Genomic DNA, 23,069 nt, shown 5'->3' with positions numbered 1-23,069 from the left:
ACTGGGTTCAAATCCGGGAACCTCCGTTCTGAGGTCTGGCGCTAATGTCATTGCGCCACCAGCCGGCCTGAGGTGGGGAATCTTAATGAAATCCATCGAATATGGTTATTTTCCTGTCCAATCAATACTGCTTATCATCTTTAACACCACCTCTAATTCTTCTTCACTCTAAAGAAAATAGCCCTAGTTCGCTCATCCTATCCTAGTAAGGCACTCTGTCTAATCCAGGCAGCAAATCTAACCTGAACCCCTTCTAAAGCTTCCACATCCTTCCTGTAATGAGGAGATCACAGCTGAATACACTGTTCCAAGTTTGGTCTAACCAGGGTTTAATAGAGCTGCAACATCACCCTGTGGCTCTTGAACCCAAGTCTGCAGCGTGTTTGGAGTGTGGCAGGAAACTGGAGTGCTCGGAGGAAACCCACGTGGTCATGGGTGAACTTGCCGACGGTGGTGGGGTTCGAATCCTGGTCGTGATCACTGGACAAATGCACGTCATACCCCTGCTCCTCTACACAGTTCTCTGACTGCTAGAGGTCAGCATGCCAAACACCACCTTCACCACCCAGTGAGCATCGAGCATCAGCGACCCCTACCATCTTGGCCATGCTCTCTTCTCACTACCACCTTCGGGAAGGAGGTGCAGGAGCCTTAAGTCCCACACCACCAGGTTCAGGAACAGGTATTACCCTTCGACCATCAAGTTCCATGGTTCCATGATATAAGATGAGAAATTCATACTCGGAAAGCTTTCATGCATTTCTTTTTATTGATCTAATGAACTAATAGAGGTCATGGATTAATACAGCACAGAAATAGGCTCTTCGGCCCAACATATCTGTACCAACCATAGTGCCCACTAAGTTAGTGCCATTTGGTACATGTCCCACAGAACCCGTCCTACCCATGTACTGAACCAGCTCTGTTTAAGGACCCCCACCCCGTCGCTCACAAAGAGACCGGTCCAAGAGTAGGAACATTGGCCTCACATTATTAGTCAACAGTTGTCATGGGTCGGTCAAAGAAAGCTGTCTCAGTATCTTTTTTTTAATTACTGAATATACATATTTTATTATTAATTTAAACATTTTAATTGCTTTAAGCATCTCTATGTCTCTATGTTTTAAATATGTAGTATTAACTTGTAATGCTTCTGATTGTTGAAGGCTGTCTCAACATCTTAACGAGGCACATTAATTCGTTTGGACAGAAGCCAGAGTATTCAGGAACTGGTGTCATGAGAGGAGTTGGCTTACTAACCTGTCAAAAGCTCCTTCTGCCATGCCAGTCATTGATTGGCTCATTCAAAGGATGAGGCAGTTCTTTTCCATTGGTTGCCTTGTGCGCCCCGGCACCAGTTTCCGGTTCCGGGAGGCTTAGGGGTATAAGAATGGCACGTGCGAGAGACTCGCTCCCTTTCCTCTGTCTTCAGGGGCTCGCTTCAGGCTGAAGTCACGACCAGCACTGAAGGACCATTGGGAAAGAGTGTTGCAGACAGAGACAGGTCCACATTTTTGTTTAGTTAAGTACTCATTTGTAGCATGCTTGGTTGGGGAGATTTATTGGAGTAAAAGCTGAAAGAGTTTCTGAATGTTTCATATTGTGGCCCTTTGTAGTTTAGGGTAGTTTAGACAAGCACTTGTTTCGCTAGATGCCAGGTTTAGTGTTTCACTGTTCATGTATTTATAAATAGTTAACATATTCACTCACAATCTGTGTTGTCTGGTTCGCTCACTGGAACCTTGAACCTGTTACCATGTTACAAATGGGGAGAGATGGAACCAGAACTTTTAGGATTAATGAGCTCCCATTCTTTCTTAGTTTTACATAACTGGGTTAAATATCTAAAATCCTGGTCGATATTTCTGGGCAAACCCAAAAGGTCTGTTTATAATAAGGTTTGGCTCAAAATGGACCAGCAGCTTTCTCAGAAATGATATAATTCCACAGCACAATGTTAGTGACTGATCTCAATCGCAAAGGGGGGGGGAGTGGTGAGGGGGAGATGTCACAGAGATACAACGAGGAGAAAACTCCCCCTTAGACCAGTTCAAAACAGGAAATTGGTCTTTTCATGGAAATAAAACTCATCGAACGTTCCCAAGATGTTGGAGTCCAGCTTCGCATTCTGTGAAGGAAGAGCAGATGAGATTAAGTACTGAGATAACTCTGATGTTAAAAAAAACATGAAATGCTTCACAATTCTCAGACGAAGGTGTTGTTTAAGAGTTCACGGTCAATGCAAGAACGTTGTCCAAGTTGCTGTGAGGTATTTAAAGAGTAACTGGACAAAAAAGTTTGGTTTCAAGCTGATTTTCCATGTATAGGATCAGGTCAGGAGTCCACAAGACAAGAGTCGATAAGAGTGGAGTTTATATTCCTCTGAGCTCAAAGTATGTTCATTGTTGAGGTCTATATATCTCACCATAAACTGCACTGACATTCATTTTTGTAGAACAGTACTGCACAGGGTTTGGCCACAATGATGCGCCAAACTTGGTAAAAAGCCAATCAAAGGCACCCAAACACATGGAACATAGAACAGTACAGCACAGGAAAGACCCTTCCTACAGACATATAAGGGAAAATAGGGAAATAGTAGAATTTATGAAAAACTACACATAAACAACTATTGTGCAAATGGAAATGAATGAAGAGTACTGAGGACATGAGTTCCAGAGACCTGGAAGATGAGTGTGTACGTTGTGGAGTCAGTTCCGTGTTGAGGAGAGTGAAGTTATCCACACTGGTTGAAGTGTAATAACTGTTCTTGAACCTGGTAGTGAGGGACTCAGGGCTCCTATACCCCCTGCCCAATGGTAGGGGTGAGACGAGAGCATGGTTTGAATGGTGGCAGCCACAGCTTTACAGGGAAGATGTGGCTTACTTTTAAACCAACTCTGAGGACCTAACCTGGTCCCGACATATCAATGCAGCTATGAATAAGGCAAGACAGTGACTATACTTCATTTGGAGTTTGAAGAGATTTGGTATGTCAACAAATACACTCAAAAACTGCTATAGATGTACAGTGGAGAATATTCTGACAGGCTGCATCTGGGGGGTGTGGGGGGGGGGCGCTACTGCACAGGTCCGAAAGAAGCTGCAGAGGGTTGTAAATTTAGTCAGCTCCATCTTGGGTATGAGCCTACGAAGTACCCAGGACATCTTCAAAGAGCCTTGTCTCAGAAAGGCAGCGTCCATTATTAAGGACCCCCACCACGCAGGCATGCCCTCTTCTCATCGTTACCATCAGGTAGGAGAGACAGAAGCCTGAAGGCACACACACAGCGATTCAGGAACAGCTTCTTCCCCGATTCATAAACGGACATTGAACCCGTGAAGACTACCTCACTTTTTTTAAATATTATTTCTGCTTTTCACGATTTTTAATCTGTTCAGTATAGATATCCTGTAATTGGTTTATTTATTATTATTATTATTTTCTTCTATATTATGTACTGCATTGAACTGCTGCTGCTAAATTAACAAATTTCATGCCAGTGATAATAAACCTGATTCTGATTCTGAAAATTGCTTTGGGAGTGAACAAACTTGAAGCTGATAGAGGTATAAATAGGCAGCTGGATTTTAAAAAAGTTGAAGGCTAGGCAGGAAGGAAGTGTTAGATTAATCGTGGAGCAGACTAAAAATCGGCACAAAATTGTTTGGAAAATTCTGAGCTAACTTTTAGTGAGACCCATTTCCGCCAGTTTGTTCACCTTCTGGCCAAACTTGGGATTTTTTTTCTCTCTCTAATATAAACATCAGAGCTGAAATACTAGATACAATTCGCAGATTTTTTTACCTTAAGAGGAAGGTTTCGTCAGTCCGTCACCTGAAAAGAAGAACATACAATGGCCGGTGGATCAGAAACTCTCGCGACAGACGGGCAAGATACAAAGAGTCGTTGAAGTCTTGTTCCCTCAGCCACAGACAATGTGCTGGAAGATCACAACCGGCTGAGCAGCATCTGTGGAAGGAAAGGAATTCTTGGCGCTTTGAGCCGAGACCCGAAACTTCAAGGAACCTCTTTCCTCCCTCGGATGCTGTCCTGCTTCTCCAGCAGATTGTTTGTTGCTCCAGACTCCGGGGTCTGCAGGCATTAAGGCCTCCCTCTTGCCCCAGCTCTCCCTTTCCTCTGGACGTTGGCGCAGTGTGCCTTGGCCGCTGGACCGCACCGGGGGCGGGGGGGAGGGAGAGCGGGAGCGTCATCTGCCTCTGGCCCCTGACCGTGACTACAAGCTGGTGGGGTGGGTGGAGATTGCGGTCCGATCTAAATCCCCAAACCCCTTGTCGTAACCTCCATCACCCACCCCCCCCCCACTCAGTCCTCCCAATCAGCCATTATCTGAGGAAGAGAGCCGCTTGTCCTCTTCCTCCACCTCTCCCCCTCCCTGCCCACCCAGCTTCCAATTCTTGAGGTAGGAAACCAGCCTCTCCCCCCTTCTCTAACCACCCCCTTCCTTCCCCCAACCAGCCAGCAACACAGAGGTAGGAATCAAACTTCCCCTCCACCTCTCCCTCCCTCCACCTGTCCCTCTCCCCTGTCTCCCCCCAGTTGCCATTACCTGAAGGAGGGAAGAAACTCCCACCCCTCCCCGCTAACCTCCCCCTCCTGTCCACCTCTTCCCCCTCTGCCCTTTACCCCACCCCTCCAGCTGCCACTACCTGCTCAGCCAGCCCCCAACCACCGCCTCACCCCCTCTGTCTCCCTCCCTTCCACCTCCATCCACCAAACCACCACTACCTGAGAGAGGGAACGAGCTCCTTCTCCCCCCCAGCCATCGCCTCCTCTACCTTCCCTCCCAGCCGCCACTACCTGAGGTAGGGAATGAGCTCCTCCACCATCAATCTCCATTCCTCCCCCTCCTCGCCCCCAACCATCCAGACACCATTACCTGAGCATGGAATCCAGCTCCTCCTCCTTCACCTCCTTGACCCCTCCCCGTCCACTTCGCACCCTACCCACCCCAGCCCTCAGCTGCCACAAACTGAGGTAGAAACCAGTTCCTCTTCCTTCCCCCTCATCCGCAACCCCTACTTCCCCCCCCACTCCGTCAACCTCCATGCCCATCTCGGGAGCAGGCTGGAGAGGGTGAGTGCCAGTGATGGTGGTTTGGCTGAAATGGAGGAGCCGGTCGCTGAGTAGGCTGGTTTACAAGCACACCGGTACCTGAGCTGGCACTGGAATTGGAGACGCCAGAGTCACTGGACCGAACGCTCGCACTGCACGTGTTCAACCGGCACAGTCCCCCCTGGTTATTGAACTTTGCTGCACAGAGAGAGAAAGAACGGACATCTTGTAGGATGCAGTGATATTGAGTGCTGTTAAGCTCCAAACTTAAGTCAAAACTTTAAGCCCTATCTGAGGTAAGTATCCCCAAGATCCTTCTTGTCCTAGGCTTGTATCATCCTGCCATAAAAGCTGGCCCATGGTGTACTGGCATCAGCACTGGACTTCGAGGCGAATGGTCCTGAGTTCAAATCCGGCCAGCACTTTGCACACTTTCTGTGTCAAGCCGCCAACTCTGCCTCGCAAAAAAATAGTCAAATGCTACGGAAACGCCAAAAATGCCACCCGATGCACCATAGGGCATGAAATCGAACAACACCCTGCCATAAAACCATACGACCATAAGACAGAGGATTTCAGACCAACTGGCTGATTTTCATCCTTCTGGACCCCATTCTCCCCGTGACCTTTGACACCCTTACTACTACCACCACGTCAACTCAGGCCTAAGGGGCCGGCATCAGGCACGATGACAAACTCTCCACTTCTCCCTCTCCCTCATCAGTGTGTTCAGTTCATCTACATTAGCCGCGCCGCTCTCTTCTAGGAGCGTGTTGACCATAGTCTTGGGAGGGCGCCCAGGGTTCATCCTCCCGTGCTTGGGCTCCCATATGATGACTAGGCTGGCAGGTAGCTCGGGGTGGCGTAGATATTGCCCCGCTAGCTGCAGTCTTGACACCCTTACTAATCAAGAACCTATCAAAGGGGGGGAGGGAGGGAGGGAACGTCAACTCAGACCATGAGAGGCCTGTGTCGGGCATTTTCATGCCTTTCGAGGTGCAGATTGAAAGTCTGTGTGGGGTGCCACTCCTCGCACAGACACTAGAACAATGTGTGGTTAAGTGCCTTGCTCAAGGACACAAACATGCTGCCACAGCTGAGGCTCGAACTAGCAACCTTCAGATCACTAGACAAATGCCTTAACGACTGGGCCACGTGCCCAACCTATCAAACCTCCACTTTAAATATGCACAAAGTTCGGTCTCCACAGCCATCAGTAGCAATGAGTCCCACAGATTAAATAAATTCCTATTCTTCAATCACTAGGCCAACGTGGACTCCACTGTTCCTTGTTTACAAGAGGCTGAGCAAGAAATGTTGGTTCAAAGTTTAACTTTATCAGTGACAACTCTTTGACCCTTGGAAGGGTCGCGCTGCTGTAGTAGAAGGCTCAGGTTAGCAATAAGCCCTCCTGAGCCCTGCAAAGTGAATCGTTCATTCGTTATGTGCCGTGTCAGATGAGGTGGAACTTTCCACGATCGTGATTGCTCTTGGCAAATTTTTCTACAGACGTGCTTTGCCATTGCCGCTTTCTGGGCAGTGTCCTTACAAGACGGGTGACCCCCACCCCCCCGCCCCACCAATACTCTTTAGAGATTGTCTGCCTGGTATCAGTGGTCACACAACCAAGACTTGTGATATGCACCAGTTGCTCATACGACCGTCCACCACCTGCTCCCATGGCTTCACAGGACCCTGATCGGGGGCTAAGCAGGTGCTACACCTTGCCCAAGGGTGCCCTGCAGGCCAGCGGAGGGAAGGAGCACCTTACACCACCGTTGGTAGAGACGTATCTCCACCCCGACATCCATGGCAATTACATCAAGACAAAGAGCACAGGTAGGCCACTCGGCCCCTCAATTCTGCCCTGTCAGTCATGGCTGATCTACCCCACACCTCCTCTCCTCTCTTCCGTGCCAGTTCAAAGTAAATTTATTATCATCAAAGGACATAAACTTTTCATCACCATGTGTGCAAGTCACGCATATATTTAATATGGAGGTCAACAGGTTCTTGATTAGTAATGGCACCAAAGGTTACAGGGAAAAGGCAGGAGAACAGGATTGAGAGCGATAATAAATCAGCCGTGACGGAATGGTGGAGCAGACTCTCAGTGGGCCAAATGTCCTAATTCTGCTCCGTTGTCTTATGGTCTTATGCCTCTGCCTTATCTTCTCCTTTCATAACTTTATATGCATGTTTCTATAAGATTCCCTCTCACTCTTCTGAATACCAGCGAATATATGGGGAGGGGAGGAAAAGGTGGTGGCGTGACGCAGCGCGCGCGGCCGCTCCGAAATGATATCGTATTTGTAAGTAGGTACTGTGCACAATCCTGATTTGATGGAGGTGGATATGAGAAGCATGGAGGAACACCTGGAGAAACTTCTGAAATGCCCGCTTCGCTGCCGCTGCTACTGTGCAATTGAGAATCTCCGGAGGGGAAGGCCCCAAATCCTCGGCTTTGCCTATTGCCTGTTGCCTGTTGCTGGAGCCGGGGTCGAAGCGCTCGGCAGTGATGGTGCTCAGTGCTCCATGTTGGAGGGCTGGTCGGAGGCTCGAAGTTTTCCGACGGACTCAAGAGTCGGCTGTGGTCTGGTGTTTCCAGGGTGCTGCATCGGCAAGTTTGCGGCGCTGGAAGCTCATGGCAGGAAGGGAGTTTCTCTTCCTTCTACCGTCTGCGTGAGATGATGGGACTTTCTAGAGACCTTGAGACTTCTTTTTACAGTGCCCATGGTCTGTTCTTATCAAATTACGATATTGCTTTGCACTGTTGTAACTATATATTATAATTATGTGGTTTTTGTCGGTTTTTCCGTCTTGGTTTGTCTTGTGTTTCTGTGATATCATTCTGGAGGAACATTGTATCATTTCTTAATGCATGCATTACTAAATGACAATAAAAGAGGACTGCGTGTCCTCATAATCTAATGTAATATTGATCTAAGTTCCTTCACCACATAGACATTTTGAAGACTTCCGCCCCCCCCCCCAGTCCCGACACCAGCGTTGATTTTTCTCACCTGTCTGCTGAGAGTTCAGCACTTTTGCCCCTGTGGGAGAAACAAGAGATCAGATGGTTGACAACAAGCCTGAAAAGAAAAATCAGAGTAGTTCCAGCAGAAAAACAGGGCTTGCCATCCCATCGTGTCTTTGACCGCTCTCTGCCAGAGAACTTCCCCATCTCCACCCCATCTCCCCACGGCACATTTTTCTAACATGTCCTTAGCCAATTCACCCTCCAAAGCCACAGTGGTGCTCACCTCCACCGCACCTGCTGACAGAGCCTTCGAGATTCTGACCGCACCATGCGGAAAAATTTCTCCTGAATTCTCTTCTCCTTATGTTGTATCCATGTGACCTCTGAACTTTAACCCCGCTGACAATGGGAACACCCTCCCACTTTGCACTCTGTCTGGATATCTCTTGTTTCGATCACTTCTGTAAGGGCCTGCATTGTTCTATGTTCAATACGTCAACCAAAAATGTCAATTTCTTTCATCTAAATTATTGCTTTTTTAAAGATTTTCCTACCTTTAGCACTGAAAATACGAAGCTCTTTGCTACACTGGAGTGGCATAGTGGTATAATGGTTAATGTAATGCCATTACAGCGCCAGTGACCCGGGTTCAATTCCCGCCACTGTCTGCAAGAAGTTTGTACCTTCTCCCCGTGACCACATGGTTTCCTCCAGGTACTCGGTTTCCTCCCAAAACCCAAACAGATACAGGTTAGCAGGTTAATTGGTCACTTGGTGCATTTGGGCAGCACGGGCCTGTTACCATGTTGTATCTCTACATCTAAAAAAAAATAAACCATACATCGATCGAGTCGTAGATTTATATCCCATAGAAACAGGTCCTTTGGCCTAACTCATCCATGCCAACCAATTGTCTATGTAAGCTCGTCCCACTTGCCTGTGTTTGGCCAACGTTGATCCAAACCTTTCCTGTCCATGCATTTTAGACATTGCAAATGTACCCACCTCTACAGCACCACCTGGCAGCTCGTTTCGTATAGCCACCACCCTTTCTGTGTGGAGAAGTTATACCATAAGGTATAGGAGCAGAATTAGGCCAGTTGGCTCATGGAATCATTGTCACCACTCCATCATGTCCCGATAATGTTCACACTACAAATGGTTTCATCCCAAAGGCACCACACAATAGCATTAAAGAATCAGGGCCACACAACAAACAAATAAGTAATACTGAGAACATGAGCTGTAGACTCCTTGAGCGTGAGTCCACAGATCCGTGTTCAGTGATCAGTTCAGCGCTGAGGTGAATGAAATTTTCCACACTGGTTCGGGAGCCTGATGGCTGAGGGGTAATAACTGACCCTGAACCTGGTGGTGTGGGTCCTGAGGCTCATTCCCAATATCAGCAGCGAGAAGAGAACATGGCCTGGATGGTGGGGATCCTTGATAATGGATGCTGCTTATTTGTGCTAGCACTCCTTGTAAATGTGTTCAATGCTGAGGAGGGCTTATCCTGCGATGGACTGGGCTTTGGGAGGCCCTCGTTTGTTTGGGATCGACCATTGACTTTGTGTCCTAGATGGACAGCCCAGGGCAGTACAATATGGAGAGCAAGTTGTTGCCTGTGCAGTAGGCTCTCTTCCCCTCTCATGCAGCAGATGAATCCAAAGGAACAGTAGAGACCGATATGTTTGGGCACCAGTGATATCACAGTCATTATTGAACTCAACATAGGACTGCCGTGATGAATCCAGCTCCAGATTTTTCCTCGGGAGTTTACTCCCAAAGCCTTCCTTCCTGGTGAGTGGGTACAGCAGAGGTTTAAGATCAGAGTTTTCCTTCTCCTAGGTGAGCTACCAGCCATGGCTGACAAGCCTAGAGCAACCAGTTTTCAGGTGCCAACAACCCGCCTTTGCCCCTTCTCCTGTCAGTAAAAATGGTTCCACTAGGCTTAGTAGCTAAGCCACACAGGAAGGCCGGGAGCTGGAGCTGAATGTCAGAGGCTACTTCAGACACACACCACTGGGCGTATTTCAAGTGCAAGTTGAATTGTCATTCAACCATACGTGAATACAGCCAGACAAAACAGCGTTACCCTGGATCCAAGGTGCAAAACATAGCACCAACAGTCATACGCAGCCTAAGGTACATATAGCACATATACAGTACTGTGCAAAAGTTTTAGGTATGTGGGTGATTCCTTAATTAGAGTAACTTTTCTGTCCCTGGGGTAGATTTTCAAGAAAAAAATAGTTAAAGTGCTGTGGTTTTAAAAGTTAGGTGACGGTAATTCTAAACTTTTTCAGTATGCTTCATAAACAATATTTTCTTAATTTTTAAAAACTTGAATGTGCCAGAACTTCACTATTTTGGACATGTCCCCTACCAGACTTTGTAACCTTGTCTTCAAAATAAAGTAATAATAAGTATTAAATTCATGAAACTTTTAGTTTGTATTTTCTCACCAGAACTTTGAAAACAGATGTCAAATTCATGTGGGTTAATTTTTTATACAATTTGTACATTTTTTATGACAAAGGACCACTGTCCCCAACACTTCTGTCATTACCAACACGCAATACATTTTAGAGACCAGTCAAGTTTTTTCAAACAACTGCCATGGAAATGAGAAGTGACGGTCATGGCAGAAGTCAGACATTTTGATGTTCAGAAATATGAGTAATTTAAAGATTTATACCTCCTGATCTGAGTGTATTTTTATTATGTGTAATTACCAAGCAAGTTACTATTTCAATGTTTTAACTGGGAAATAAAAGCTTCATTTATTTCTGCATATTTAAATTATGTTTACAAGCTATCTATCCAGCCGAGTTAGCAAGTGTGAGACTCAGTCAACGTTTTCTTTAGAAAGTGAGAACCGTCATTACCATCACGCAACTGGCGGTGAAGTTTTCAAGATGGCCTCAAAATCATCAGCAGAGCAATCAAAAAATAATACAGAGACAATTAAAGATCTAGTGGTATATCAGCAGTGCCTTGAAAGAGAAGGAGAGAGGTACAAAAAAAAGGGAGACAGCAAAACTTAAGATCATCTCACAATTACCAAAGCAGAGACTGAAGAGATGACAGTGGAGAGTTAATCAAAGATTCAAAAGGGCTGCTGATGAGAAAAGACAGGCAATACAAAGTTTTGTAGCAGGGAATACCCCGCCAAAATCTCCAGCAGGCCAGCAACAAGAACAAAATGACCTCCGTCTTCCTGAGGCTTCACCTATGCACTAATGGAGACTATAAGAAGATCCTTTAAATTCCAAGTGTTGTTTTTTTCAGAGTTGTTGAGATTTCTGTGAATGTTTCATAAGTCTTATTGATAAAAAGGAGTGCGTAGAGGGTTGAGTAAATGTTTTGTCAATGTTAAAAAAAAGTGCTCTCTCATATGGCCTGTTGAAAAATAATGATCTGTATAATCTGTTTGAAGCTCAAATTGTTGCTTATTCCAGAGTTGGGGAGAGTTCAGCAGATGCTTTGTAAGTATTATTGTGTTTTTTTTTTAAACAACACCTAACAATTCCTAGATTAGCTGGACTGCCTATGCTCATTTTTCATGTGGGTGTTTTTAACAAATTTCTCTAGCTGTCTGCCTTAGAAACTGATCTCTTATGTAATTTTGTTAAATAGTGCAGACTGTACAGATGTCGTTTTAATTATGTGTTGTTTATTCCCGTTGGACAGATGTTTTGTCAGAGATAATGTTAAACTAAAACCATTCTTTATCAATGTCAAAAGTATTTTGTCATTACCATCACAAAACGTATTTTGATATGGAAATAAAGTTTTGTTTAGTAACTGAAGTTATTTGCTGCAGTCAAGTGCATTGATGCCAAAGTCAGCATTCTGTTATAATTCCAAAAGTCTAATTAGTGAGCAAATATTTCGTTGTTCAGTCAAGGAAAATATTGACCCGCTTAGGAAAATATATCTCAAAAGTATATACCGAATGTACTGAGCAATTAATTAAAACAAACTTATTAAAGAGCATGTTTTTTAGGTGCAGGATTGACTTTGAAATCTGTTTGTCATTTTGTTTTGAATTTTGAGGGTGTGATGCTAATGACACGCATGCATGAAAACTCTGCAAAAAACCCTTAAAATAGAAAAGTTCTCTTAAAGGTTGATCAATGCCAAGGTCAGGTCTTCATTCCAGAGCCTAAAATAAAGTTTATATTATAAAGCAAACAGAGTTTCCAGAAATTTCATTTTTCAGAATTTCAAGTAGTCAAAAGGGCCGCTAATTGAAGAATCACTCATATATATCGCTAGAGTGCCTAAGACATTTGGCACAGTACTGTAGTAGTTTTATATATTGCTGCAAAAAAATGTAATTTCATGACATGATTTCATAATTCTGATGTGGATCTCTATTGTGGAGTGAGAGTGGGAAGGGGACGGGGAGAGGGGAATCATGGTTGGGGAAAGAGGAAGGGAGAGGGAAGGGAGCGGGAAGCACAGGAGAGTCATTCTGTAATGATCAATAAACCAATTGTTTAGAATCAAATGACCTTGCCTGGTGTCTCAGGGCTGGGTGTGTCTGCATCCATGCCACCCCTCTCTTTCCCCTGGCAACTCCTTCTCTGCCACCTGTCCCACACGCCACCCTCACCACTCCCAACATCCTTTGCTCCCGCCAGATTTACAAACTCGCTGTCCACTCCACATTGACAAATACCGCACCGTGCAAACGTCTTCCGCACCTATATGTGCCGAGGGCTTTTTCACAGTACTGTAAGATAGCAGTAAAATACAATCACCCAAAAAGGGTAGTCCAAGCCCCTGGGTCCATGAACATTGCAGCAGTCTGCAGTCGAGTACAGTATGGCTTGTCTTCTATCCAAAAATCACTGGGGATGTGCAGGAGGGGTGGAGAAAGGGGGAGGAGGGGGGGGGAATGGCAGCCCTGACTCAAGCATAGACACCCCATCATGGACACTCCCCCTGGGCAGCTGCTAACAGGTGACACTGTGGCTTCTGGCCTAGTCTCCGCCATGACTGAGGCCACTTAATGGGTAGTGGGAGCTCATCCCCACCTTGGCCCACCCCGGCTATGGCAACCTTAAGGAACCACTGGGCTGTATCCTCCTCGTTCTGTCGGCCTTTCCATTCCTGGGCACTGGGGTTTCCACGCCAGGCCGTGACGCAGCTGGTCAGCTCTCCGCTCTAGATGGGAGGGAGTGCGAATGGGAAGTGGGATTGAAATGGGTGGCCACTGGGAAACCCTGCCTCTGGTGATGGACCCAGAGAAGGTGCTCCATGGGAGTGGCTCCCCAGTGGTTCATCAAAGAGAAGTTTGATCCTTTCTTGAAGCACTTTAGCAGAAACCAGTCCGGTGACTGTTCCCTGAGCCTCTCTGTAAGTCTCGCAGCCACTTACCCTCTGAGGAGCAGCAGTACAAGCTTCCAGTCACCACCATTGCGCACAGCCCGAGTGCCCCCAGAACAACTCCAACAATGATCAAATCTTCATTCTCAACCAGTGCGTTGTGTTCTGAGGAGAAAACGTTGGAGATTTTGCGATGTCTGGGTAATTTTTCTGAAAATCTAGCAGCACTGTTCCCCAATGTATCGTCTAATGCCAAAATAATTCTGATGGGACTGTCTGTTCGTTACGTGCCGTGTCGTATGACGTGGGCGATCATGGCCCTTTCGTGACCACGATCGCTCTTGGCAAATATTTCTACAGAAGCGGTTTGTTATTGTCTTTACAAGACGAGTGACCCCAGCCATTATCAGTACTCTTCAGAGATTGTCTGCCTGGTGTCAGTGGTCGCATAACCAGGGCTTGTGATCTGCACTGGCTTTTCATACAACCATCCACCACCTGCTCCCATGGTTTCACGTGACCCTGATCGGGGGCTAAGCAGATGCTACATTTGCCCAAAGGTGACCTGCAGACTAGCAGAGGGAAGGACTGCCTCACACCTCCTTTGGCAGAGACATACATCCACCCCACCATCCTAGGTGTGTCTGTATGTACAATAAAACTCTGTTAATCTGTCTTAGCGCAGTTTGGTGTTGAACCATAGGGAGATGCAAACAATTGCACAGACAAGCGGATTACACTGTGACTCAGTTCAATATGATGCACAATAATCTTAATTTTGGAGTATTGTGTTCGGTTCCAGTCACTGAACACTGAAGGGGTGTGGAAGCTTTAGAGAGGGTGCAGAGGAGATTTACCAGGATGCTGCCCAGATTAGAGAGCATACCTTGTGAGGATAGGCTGAGCAATCTCAGGGTTTTCTCTTTGGAGCAAAGGAGGAGAAGAGGTGTAGAGGCGTATATGGTGATAAGAGGCCTAGATCGAGTAGCCAAGGTGGAACTGGCTACTATGAGGAGGCACAACTTGAAGGTGATTGGAGAAAAGTATAGAGGGGTGTCAGAGGTGAGACTTTTTACACAGAGAGTGTTTGTGCATGGGGTGGTAGTAGAGGCAGATACATTAGGAGCATTTAGGAGTCTTAAATCGGTACATAGATGATAGAAAAATGGAGGGCTCTGTGAAAGGGAAGGGTTGGATTGATTTTAACCATATAACAATTACAGCATGGAAACAGGCCATCTCGGCCCTTCTAGTCCGTGCCGAACTCTTACTCTCACCTAGTCCCACTAGGTTCTAGGTTCTTATTCTGCTGACAAGATGGTTGATGTGGTAGACGTGTTTGAGTTAGAGAGGGGAGAGCAGGAGTATTGTCCATTTCCACTTGGGGATGGGTAAATTATCCAGTCTCCAATGAGACTGTTGTAAAATTTAATTTCCCTCGTGTGTTTTTCACAAGGCAGGAGAGATTGGCTCATTCAAGTGACGATAACATTGTACCGATTGCATCTGAGTTGCCAAGACATAGGAGGCTACGATCCAAATCCCTGTAAAGAGAATTGGTAGAAGGGTAATCACTCGAGTCAAGTAAGATGTTCCCTCAAGTGGTTGTTCTCTTAAAGTTATTCTCTCTACCAGTAGGCTAGACAAGGGAGATGCAGTGGATGTTGTCTATTTGGATTTTCAGAAGGCCTTTGACAAGGTGCCACATATGAGGCTACTTAACAAGATAAGAGCCCATGGAATTACGGGAAGGTTACATACGTGGATAGAGCGTTGGCTGATTGGCAGGAAACAGAGGATGGGAATAAAGGGATCCTATTCTGTTTGGCTGCCGGTTACCAGTGGTGTTCCACAGGGGTCCGTGTTGGGGCCGCTTCTTTTTACATTGTACATCAACGATTTGGATTATGGAATAGATGGCTTTGTAGCTAAGTTTGCTGATGATATGAAGATAAGTGGAGGGGCCGGTAGTGCTGAGGAAACGGAGAGTCTGCAGAGAGACTTGGATAGATTGGAAGAATGGGCAGAGAAGTGGCAAATGAAGTACAATGTTGGAAAGTGTATGGTTATGCACTTCGGCAGAAAAAATAAACAGGCAGACTATTATTTAAATGGGGAGAGAATTCAAAGTTCTGAGATGCAACGGGACCTGGGAGTCCTCGTGCAGGATACCCCTAAGGTTAATCTCCAGGTTGAGTCAGTAGTGAAGAAGGCGAATGCAATGTTAGCATTCATTTCTAGAGGAATAGAGTATAGGAGCAGGGATGTGATGTTGAGGCTCTATAAGGCGCTGGTGAGACCTCACTTGGAGTACTGTGGGCATTTTTGGTCTCCTTATTTAAGAAAGGACGTGCTGACGTTGGAGAGGGTACAGAGAAGATTCACTAGAATGATTCCGGGAATGAGAGGGTTAACATGTGAGGAACATTTGTCTGCTCTTGGACTGTATTCCTTGGAGTTTCGAAGAATGAGGGGAGACCTCATAGAAACATATCCAATGTTAAAAGGCATGGACAGTGTGGTTGTGGTAAAGTTGTTTCCCATGATGGGGGAGTCTAGTACGAGAGGGCATGACTTAAGGATTGAAGGGCACCCATTCAGAACAGAAATGCAAAGAAATTTTTTTAGTCAGAGGGTGGTGAATCTATGGAATTTGTTGCCACGGGCAGCAGTGGAGGCCAAGTCATTGGGTGTATTTAAGGCAGAGATTGATAGGTATCTGAGTAGCCAGGGCATCAAAGGTTATAGTGAGAAGGCGGGGGAGTGGAACTAAATAGGAGAATAGATCAGCTCATGATAAAATGGCGGAGCAGACTCGATGGGCCGAGTAGCCGACTTCTGCTCCTTTGTCTTATGGTCTAAAGGAGATCATCTAGGAGTGGCTCTGTGTGGGGAGGCTGATGCACTGGCAGCCACCACATGGTCCTTGGCAGATCGGGGTCAGGGTCCCGTGGCCTGGAATGCAAAACGACTGGGGATCCTTCACCACTGCAGCCTTCCCCTGCCTTCATTGCTGCTGCCATGTGTTATCATCTTCTGCCAGCTCCACCACTCAGATCTCAGTTGAAACGCTCTTTAGAACATAGGACAGTACAGTAACAGGCCCTTTGGCCCACAATGTTGTGCTGAACCAACTAAAAATTACATCAAACACTAATCCCTCTGACCTATACCATGTCCATATCCTTCTATCTCCATTACATCCATGTGCCTATCCAAACATCTCTTAAAAGCCTCTAATGTATTTGTCTCTACCCCCATACCAGGCAGCGCATTCCAGGCGTCCACAACTCTGAGTAAAACACTACCCCTCATATCCCCCTTGAACCTAGCCCCTCTCACCTACAATGCATGCCCTCTGGAATTAGACATTTCAACCCTGGAAAACAGGTACTCACCCCCTTGTCCACTCCATCTCTGCTGCTCATAATCTTGTAAACCTCTCTCAGATCTCCCCTCAGCCTCTGCCACTCCAGAGAAAACAACCCAAGTTTGCCCAGCTTTCCATGATAGCACATGCTCTCTAAACCAGGCAGCATCTTGGTAAACCTCTTCTGCACCCTCTCCAAAGCCTCAACATCTTTCCTGATGATTAGATCTGTATGCGGTAGTCCAGATGTGGCCTAACCAGAGTTTATGCAACATAACCTCTTGACCTTTGAACTCAATGTCTTGACTAATAAAAGCAAGCATTCCATAAGCCTTCCTAACCACCTGTGTAGTCACTTTCAAAGTCCTATGAACTTGAATCCCAAGATCTCTCTGCTCAGCAACACGGTGTACTGTCACTTTACATTTGCCCTACCAAGATGCAATACCTCACATCGAGCTGGGTTAAACTCCATCTGCCATTTATCTGGAATCTCCCCCCACCTTCACCACAATGGGTGACCCTACCAGGAGCCAAGCTCCCACCGGCATCTCGCTCTCAGAATCTCAGGATCTCACAAGACCCTCCGCCACAAAAGGCAATGAGCCTCAGTGAGGAGAGTCGGTGTGGACGGGTGATTGTTAGTTAGTATGGATGTGTTGGGCTAAATGGCCTTGTATTCAGCTGTATGACTTGACTATAATAATCGCCAGCAGCATAGACAATGAGAGAGGTCTCAAGCTATTGGGACTTACTTGGGGACAGAAAGGGACGATGAGGGATTCTGTGTCATCAAGTAGATATCAATGTTTTTTATCGCATCAGACGACATTTCCCCAACTCGCTGTTCTTACCAAGAGGTATCTGCAACTTCCCATCGACTGCCTCGTGTTCCACCTGACAGACGTACCCCCAGCTGTCTCCATCCAGGGGGCGGACGCTCCTAACTTGAAAGGCTCCATTGCTTTGAGGGACAACGTTGGTCGTGTCTGATCCATTGTCAGTGACTTCCCCGTTTCTGACCCACCGCACTTTAATGTCCCGGGGGAAGAAGTTCCTGGCCGTGCACACCAGGTACATTTGACCCCGTTTCTTCTGCATGAAGGCTCTGGTATGGGTAGGAGCTGTGAAGAAATTGGAGAGCAGAAGACTGCAAGTTATTGAATCACAAACAAGAGAAAATCTGCAGATGCTAGAAATACGAGCAACCCATACGAAATGCTGGAGGAACTCAGCAGGCCAGGCAGCATCTGTGGAAAAAAGTACAGTTGACATTTCGGGCCGAAACCCTTCGGCAGGACTGGAGAAAGGGTTTCTGTTAATCAGTGGTGACTGATTGATGGAACATATTCTAGCTTGATGGTACGTGGACCAGACTGATAGAATTTGGAGTTTGAAGTGATTTGGCATGTCAACAAATACACTCAAGAACTTCTACAGTTGTACCAGAGAAAGCATTCTGTCAGGCTGCATCACTGTCTGGTATGGAGGGGCTACTGCACAGGACTGAAAGAAGCTACAGAAGGTTGTAAATCTAGTCAGCTCCATCTTGGGCACTAGCCTACAAGGTATCCAGGACATCTTTAGGAAGCTGTGTCTCAGAAAGGCAGCGTCCATTATTAAAGACCTCCAGCACCCAGAGCATGTGCTTTTCTCACTGTTACTATCAGGTAGGAGAGACAGAAGCCTGAAGGCACACACTCAGTGATTCAGGAACAGCTTCTTCCCCTCTGCCATCCAATTCCTAGATTGACATTGAAGCTTTGGACACTACCTCACTTTTTTTTAATACACAGTATTTCTGTTTTTTCACATTTTTTAAATAATCTATTCAATATACATAATTGATATACTTGTTTGTTTGTTATGTTTTATTTTTATTTATTATTATTTTTTCTCCCTCGCTGCTGGATTATGTATTGTATTAAACTGCTGCTGCTAAGTTAACAAATTTCACGTCACATGCCGGTGATAACAAACCTGATTCATCTGATTCTCATGAAGTGTGGACCAGGCTAATGGAATTTAGATCAGACTGACTATATGCAGACTAGACGAGATTGATAGAACATGAAGTAGGCTAAGAGAATTTCGATTAGACTGCTGGAATATGGATGAAACTGATGGAATGTGATTGAGACTGATGGAATGTGGACTAAATTGACAGACTTTCTCTCAAGAGAGAGAGCTTTCTATGGTTCCCGATATCATCTTTCACATGAAAAACCAGCTTGAAACCAAATTCCTGAAAGCATTGTGAGTAACAACAGAATCTGCTAGGGAACTTGGACAACATTCCTCCCTTGACCGTGAACTTTTAATCGGCACTCCGCACCTGAGAATCCTTGTTCAGCATCTTCTCCACCAAACACATTGTGAAATGCTTCATGTTTTTTTTAAATCACAGTAATCTCAATATTTAATCTCATTCGTTCTTCCTTCACAGAATGCAAAGCTGGACTCCGACATCTCGGGAACGTTCGGTGAGTTTTATTTCCATGAAAATCCCAACAATTTTCTGTTTTAAATGCAAGTTTTCCACTCATCGTATCTCTGTGACATCTGGAGGTATTCATTTATATCCTCAGCTCCTGCAGCTCCTCCCCAATGGCAGAAGACTTGATACTCAAACTGCCTTGGTGAAGTAGCCAACATAATCTTCCCCTCCCATCAGGTACTCTATCCCATTGCGCTAAGACTAATGACCAGATCCCTAGTATGATAAGATGGACTCTTGACCTCACAATCTACCTCATTGTGGCTTTGCACCTTATTGTTTCCCTGCTCGGCAGTGTCCTTGTGACTGTAACACTTTATTCTGCATTCTGTTAATGCTTTAAGTGACTTTGACCGTGGAATGATTGTTGGTGCCAGACGGGGTGGCTTGAGTACCTCAGAAACTGCTGGGTCTCTTGGGATTTTCATGTTCAACGGTCTACAGAGATTGGTGTGAAAAACAAAAAACATCCAGAGAGCGGCAGTTCTGTTGGTGAAGATGCCTTGTTAGTGAGAGAGGGCAGAGGAGAATGGTCAGACTGGTTCAAGCTGACAGGAAGGCAACAGTAACTCAAATAACCACATGTAACAACAGTGGTGTGCAGAGGAGCATCTCTGAACGCACAACATGTTGAACCTTGAAGTGGATGGGCTATAGCAGCGGTCCCCAACCACCGGGCCACGGACCAGTACCGGGCCACAAAGCATGTGCTACCAGGCCATGAGGAAACGATATGAGTCAGCTGCACCTTTCCTCATTCCCTGTCACGCACTGTTGAACCTGAACATAGGGTCAAATACCATCCCGTATTTACCGGGACATCTCGTATATTGGGCTAAATTGGTTTGTCCCATATGGGACCGCCCTTGTCCCGTATTTCCCCCGCTAAGGTAGAGCGTTCCTATGAAACCTTCTGTGCCAAAATGGTGTGAAGTGAAGAAGCAATTACCATTAATTTATATGGGAAAAACTTTTGAGTGTTCCCAGACCCAAAAAATAACCTACCAAATCATACCAAATAACACATAAAATCAAAAATAAATAACACTAACATATAGTAAAAGCAGGAATGATATGATAAATACACAGTCTATATAAAGTATACTCTGTACTGTCTGTTATCTTGTGGCTCTCATTTGTGACAGGGTAATGAATTACACAGCATCCACCCCCCCATGAACAGGAAGTTACGGGGTGGGCTCGTGACTCAGTCGCAGACATTTGACGGGGCCGGAGATTGTCTTGCTTAGACTGAGGAAACCAGACTGTTTCATGTATAAATACGCTAACTGCATGCGCAATCACGCTACCACATGGTTCACGCGTGCCTTGATTGAAGTAAACTCGAAGTTAGACGCGCATGTCTTTCTTTCAATTAGTTTAAGGCTTTGAAGATACAAAGCATAACATTGGTGACAAGGATGGGATTGGAAAACTCAAACATATCAAGGGTAAAATGGTGTTAAATGAAAATGTCACGCCCAAGTTTTGCAAGGCCCGTCCACTTGCTTCTACCATCCGTGATGAAGCACCAGTGAACTGGATCACATGGATGCTGAAGGAATTCCTTCCAAGGTTGAGTGGAGCCCATGGCAACGCTAGTGGTCCGAGTAGACAAGAATAATGGGTCTGTCAGGATCTGTGGTGATTTTAAGGTCACCATCAACCAAGAACTGAAAGTAGATCAATACCCTCTGCCTAGGATGGAGGATATCTTTACAAACCCTTCTAGAGGAAAACACTTCAGCAAAGTGGACTTAGCTGAGGCCTACCTGCAGACAGAGATAGAAGATGACTCCAAAGTCTTTCTCAGCATAAACTCTCACAAAGGGCTTTATCACTATAATAGGCTTATTTTTGGAGTGCCATCTGCAGCTGCACTCTGGCAGAGAGCTATGAACCAGATACTGCAAGGTTTTCCAAGCACTCGGTGTTACCTGGATGACATCATTGTTACCGGTAAGTATAACAGGAACATGTCCAAATCCTGAAGAGAGTGTTAAAAAGATTAGAAGATTATGGGCTCAGAGCACGGTGCGACAAGCACGAATTTTTTAAACCAAGCATCACTTACTGCAGTCAAGCACTGACACTCTAAGATTGCACAAGTGTGCTGAGAAAATTGAAGCAGTGGAGAATGCCCCAAGGTGAAAGGATGTGTCACAGCTTCCGTCCTTTCAGGATTCGTCAACTACAGTAACTGGTTCCTGCCAAACCTGGCTATTGTGTTCCACCCTTCCAACTCATTCCTGCAGGAAACAGTGTCTGGTTGCTTTCAAAAAGCTAAAGGAAATGGTAGCGTCAGACACTGTAGTCACACATTACAATCCACGTAGTCCAGTGAATCTTGCCTGTGGTGCCTTGCCTTTTGGTATAGGTGCAGAGAAAAATTGCACACAGATTGACAGAGGGGCCTTGAATCTGCTTTGAGGTGTGAAACATTTCAACATTTGTATGGGAGAGGGTTTACCCTGGTTACTGATCATCGAGGGTGTTCCACCAGCAGCAGCACAAATGCAGAGATGGGCCCTGTTTCTTGGAGGACACAGTTGCAAGATCGAATTCAAGAGGATGACTAATCATGGATTGTCCCCTTTACCCTTGGAAAAGGAAGTATACTTTATATTTTATTGTCGCCAAACAATTGATACTAGAACGTACAATCATCACGGCGATATTTGATTCTGCGCTTCCCGCTCCCTGAATTACAAATCGATAGTAAATATCAAAAATTTAAATTATAAATCATAAATAGAAAACAGAAAAATGGAAAGTAAGGTAGTGCAAAAAAAAACGAGAGGCGGGTCCGGATATTTGGGGGGTATGGCCCAGATCCGGGTCAGGATCCGTTCAGCAGTCTTATCACAGTTAGAAAGAAGCTGTTCCCAAATCTGGCCGTACGAGTCTTCAAGCTCCTGAGCCTTCTCCCGGAGGGAAGAGGGATGAAAAGTTTGTTGGCTGGGTGGGTTGTGTCCTTGATTATCTTGGCAGCACTGCTCCGACAGCGTGCGGTGTAAAGTGAGTCCAAGGACGGAAGATTGGTTTGCGTGATGTGCTGCGCCGTGTTCACGATCTTCTGCAGCTTCTTTCGGTCTTGGACAGGACAACTTCCATACCAGGTTGTGATGCACCCTAGAAGAATGCTTTCTACGGTGCATCTATAAAGATTAGTGAGGGTTTTAGGGGACAGGCCAAATTTCTTTAATTTTCTCAGAAGTTCCAGAAAAATTTACAAAAAAGGACACTCCTCTTGACGTATTCTCCCTAACACAAATCAAAAGTCTCGTTATTACAACAGAGATGATGCAAAGAGAAACTTTTACTCCCCAACTTTTCCTACACTACATCGATGACTGCATTGGTACTGCTTCCTGCACCTGTGCTGAGGTCATTGACTTCATCAACTTCGCCTCCACTTCCACCCTGCCCTCGAATTTACCTCATCCATTTCCCTCTGTCCATATCTCTTAAGACAGCTTATCTACTGATACCGACTATAAACCCCCTGACTCTTGACAGCTACATGGACAATCCCTCTTCCCACCCTGTTACTTGTAAAAATGCCTTCCCCTTCTCTCAGTTCCTCTTCTCCGCCACATCTGCTCTCGGGATGAAGCTTTTTATCCCAGAACAAAGGTGACCTCCTTCTTCAAAATAAGGGGCTTCCTTTCCTCCACCATTTTGCACACATCTGCCCTCACCCCACCCTACCAGGGATAGGTTCCTCTTGTCCTCACCTACCACCCCACCAGCCTCCATATCCAGCACGTAATTCACCATAACTTCCGCCATCTCCAACGGGATCCCA

General features: G+C 45.8%; 1 protein-coding gene across 1 annotated transcript; it reads right to left on the bottom strand.

Moving 5' to 3' along the window:
- Positions 1 to 763: 763 nt before the first annotated feature.
- Positions 764 to 21,355, bottom strand: LOC140190065 (IgG receptor FcRn large subunit p51-like). The gene is made up of 7 exons (XM_072246515.1): positions 21,336 to 21,355; positions 17,619 to 17,888; positions 13,446 to 13,559; positions 8,101 to 8,130; positions 5,177 to 5,275; positions 3,809 to 3,838; positions 764 to 2,128 (listed from the first exon to the last, which is right to left on the bottom strand). The coding sequence occupies exons 2-6, from the start codon at positions 17,863 to 17,865 to the stop codon at positions 3,810 to 3,812; spliced, it is 519 nt and encodes a 172-aa protein (XP_072102616.1). The 5' UTR covers positions 17,866 to 17,888; positions 21,336 to 21,355; the 3' UTR covers positions 764 to 2,128; position 3,809.
- Positions 21,356 to 23,069: the final 1,714 nt, after the last annotated feature.

Source organism: Mobula birostris, chromosome 29 (assembly GCF_030028105.1).
Source record: "Mobula birostris isolate sMobBir1 chromosome 29, sMobBir1.hap1, whole genome shotgun sequence".
Classification (NCBI taxonomy): domain Eukaryota; kingdom Metazoa; phylum Chordata; class Chondrichthyes; order Myliobatiformes; family Myliobatidae; genus Mobula; species Mobula birostris.
This window is presented reverse-complemented; position numbering and strand designations above follow the sequence as displayed.

Excerpts from the sequence above, each read along its gene's own strand:
- LOC140190065 (XM_072246515.1), bottom strand. The coding sequence starts at position 17,865 with ATGCAGAAGAAACGGGGTCAAATGTACCTGGTGTGCACGGCCAGGAAC. Across the intron at positions 8,131-13,445 it reads GTACTGCTGCTCCTCAGAGG|GGGCAAAAGTGCTGAACTCT; the intron begins GTAAGTGGCTGC and ends TTTCTCCCACAG. Across the intron at positions 5,276-8,100 it reads GCTGAACTCTCAGCAGACAG|CAAAGTTCAATAACCAGGGG; the intron begins GTGAGAAAAATC and ends CTCTCTGTGCAG.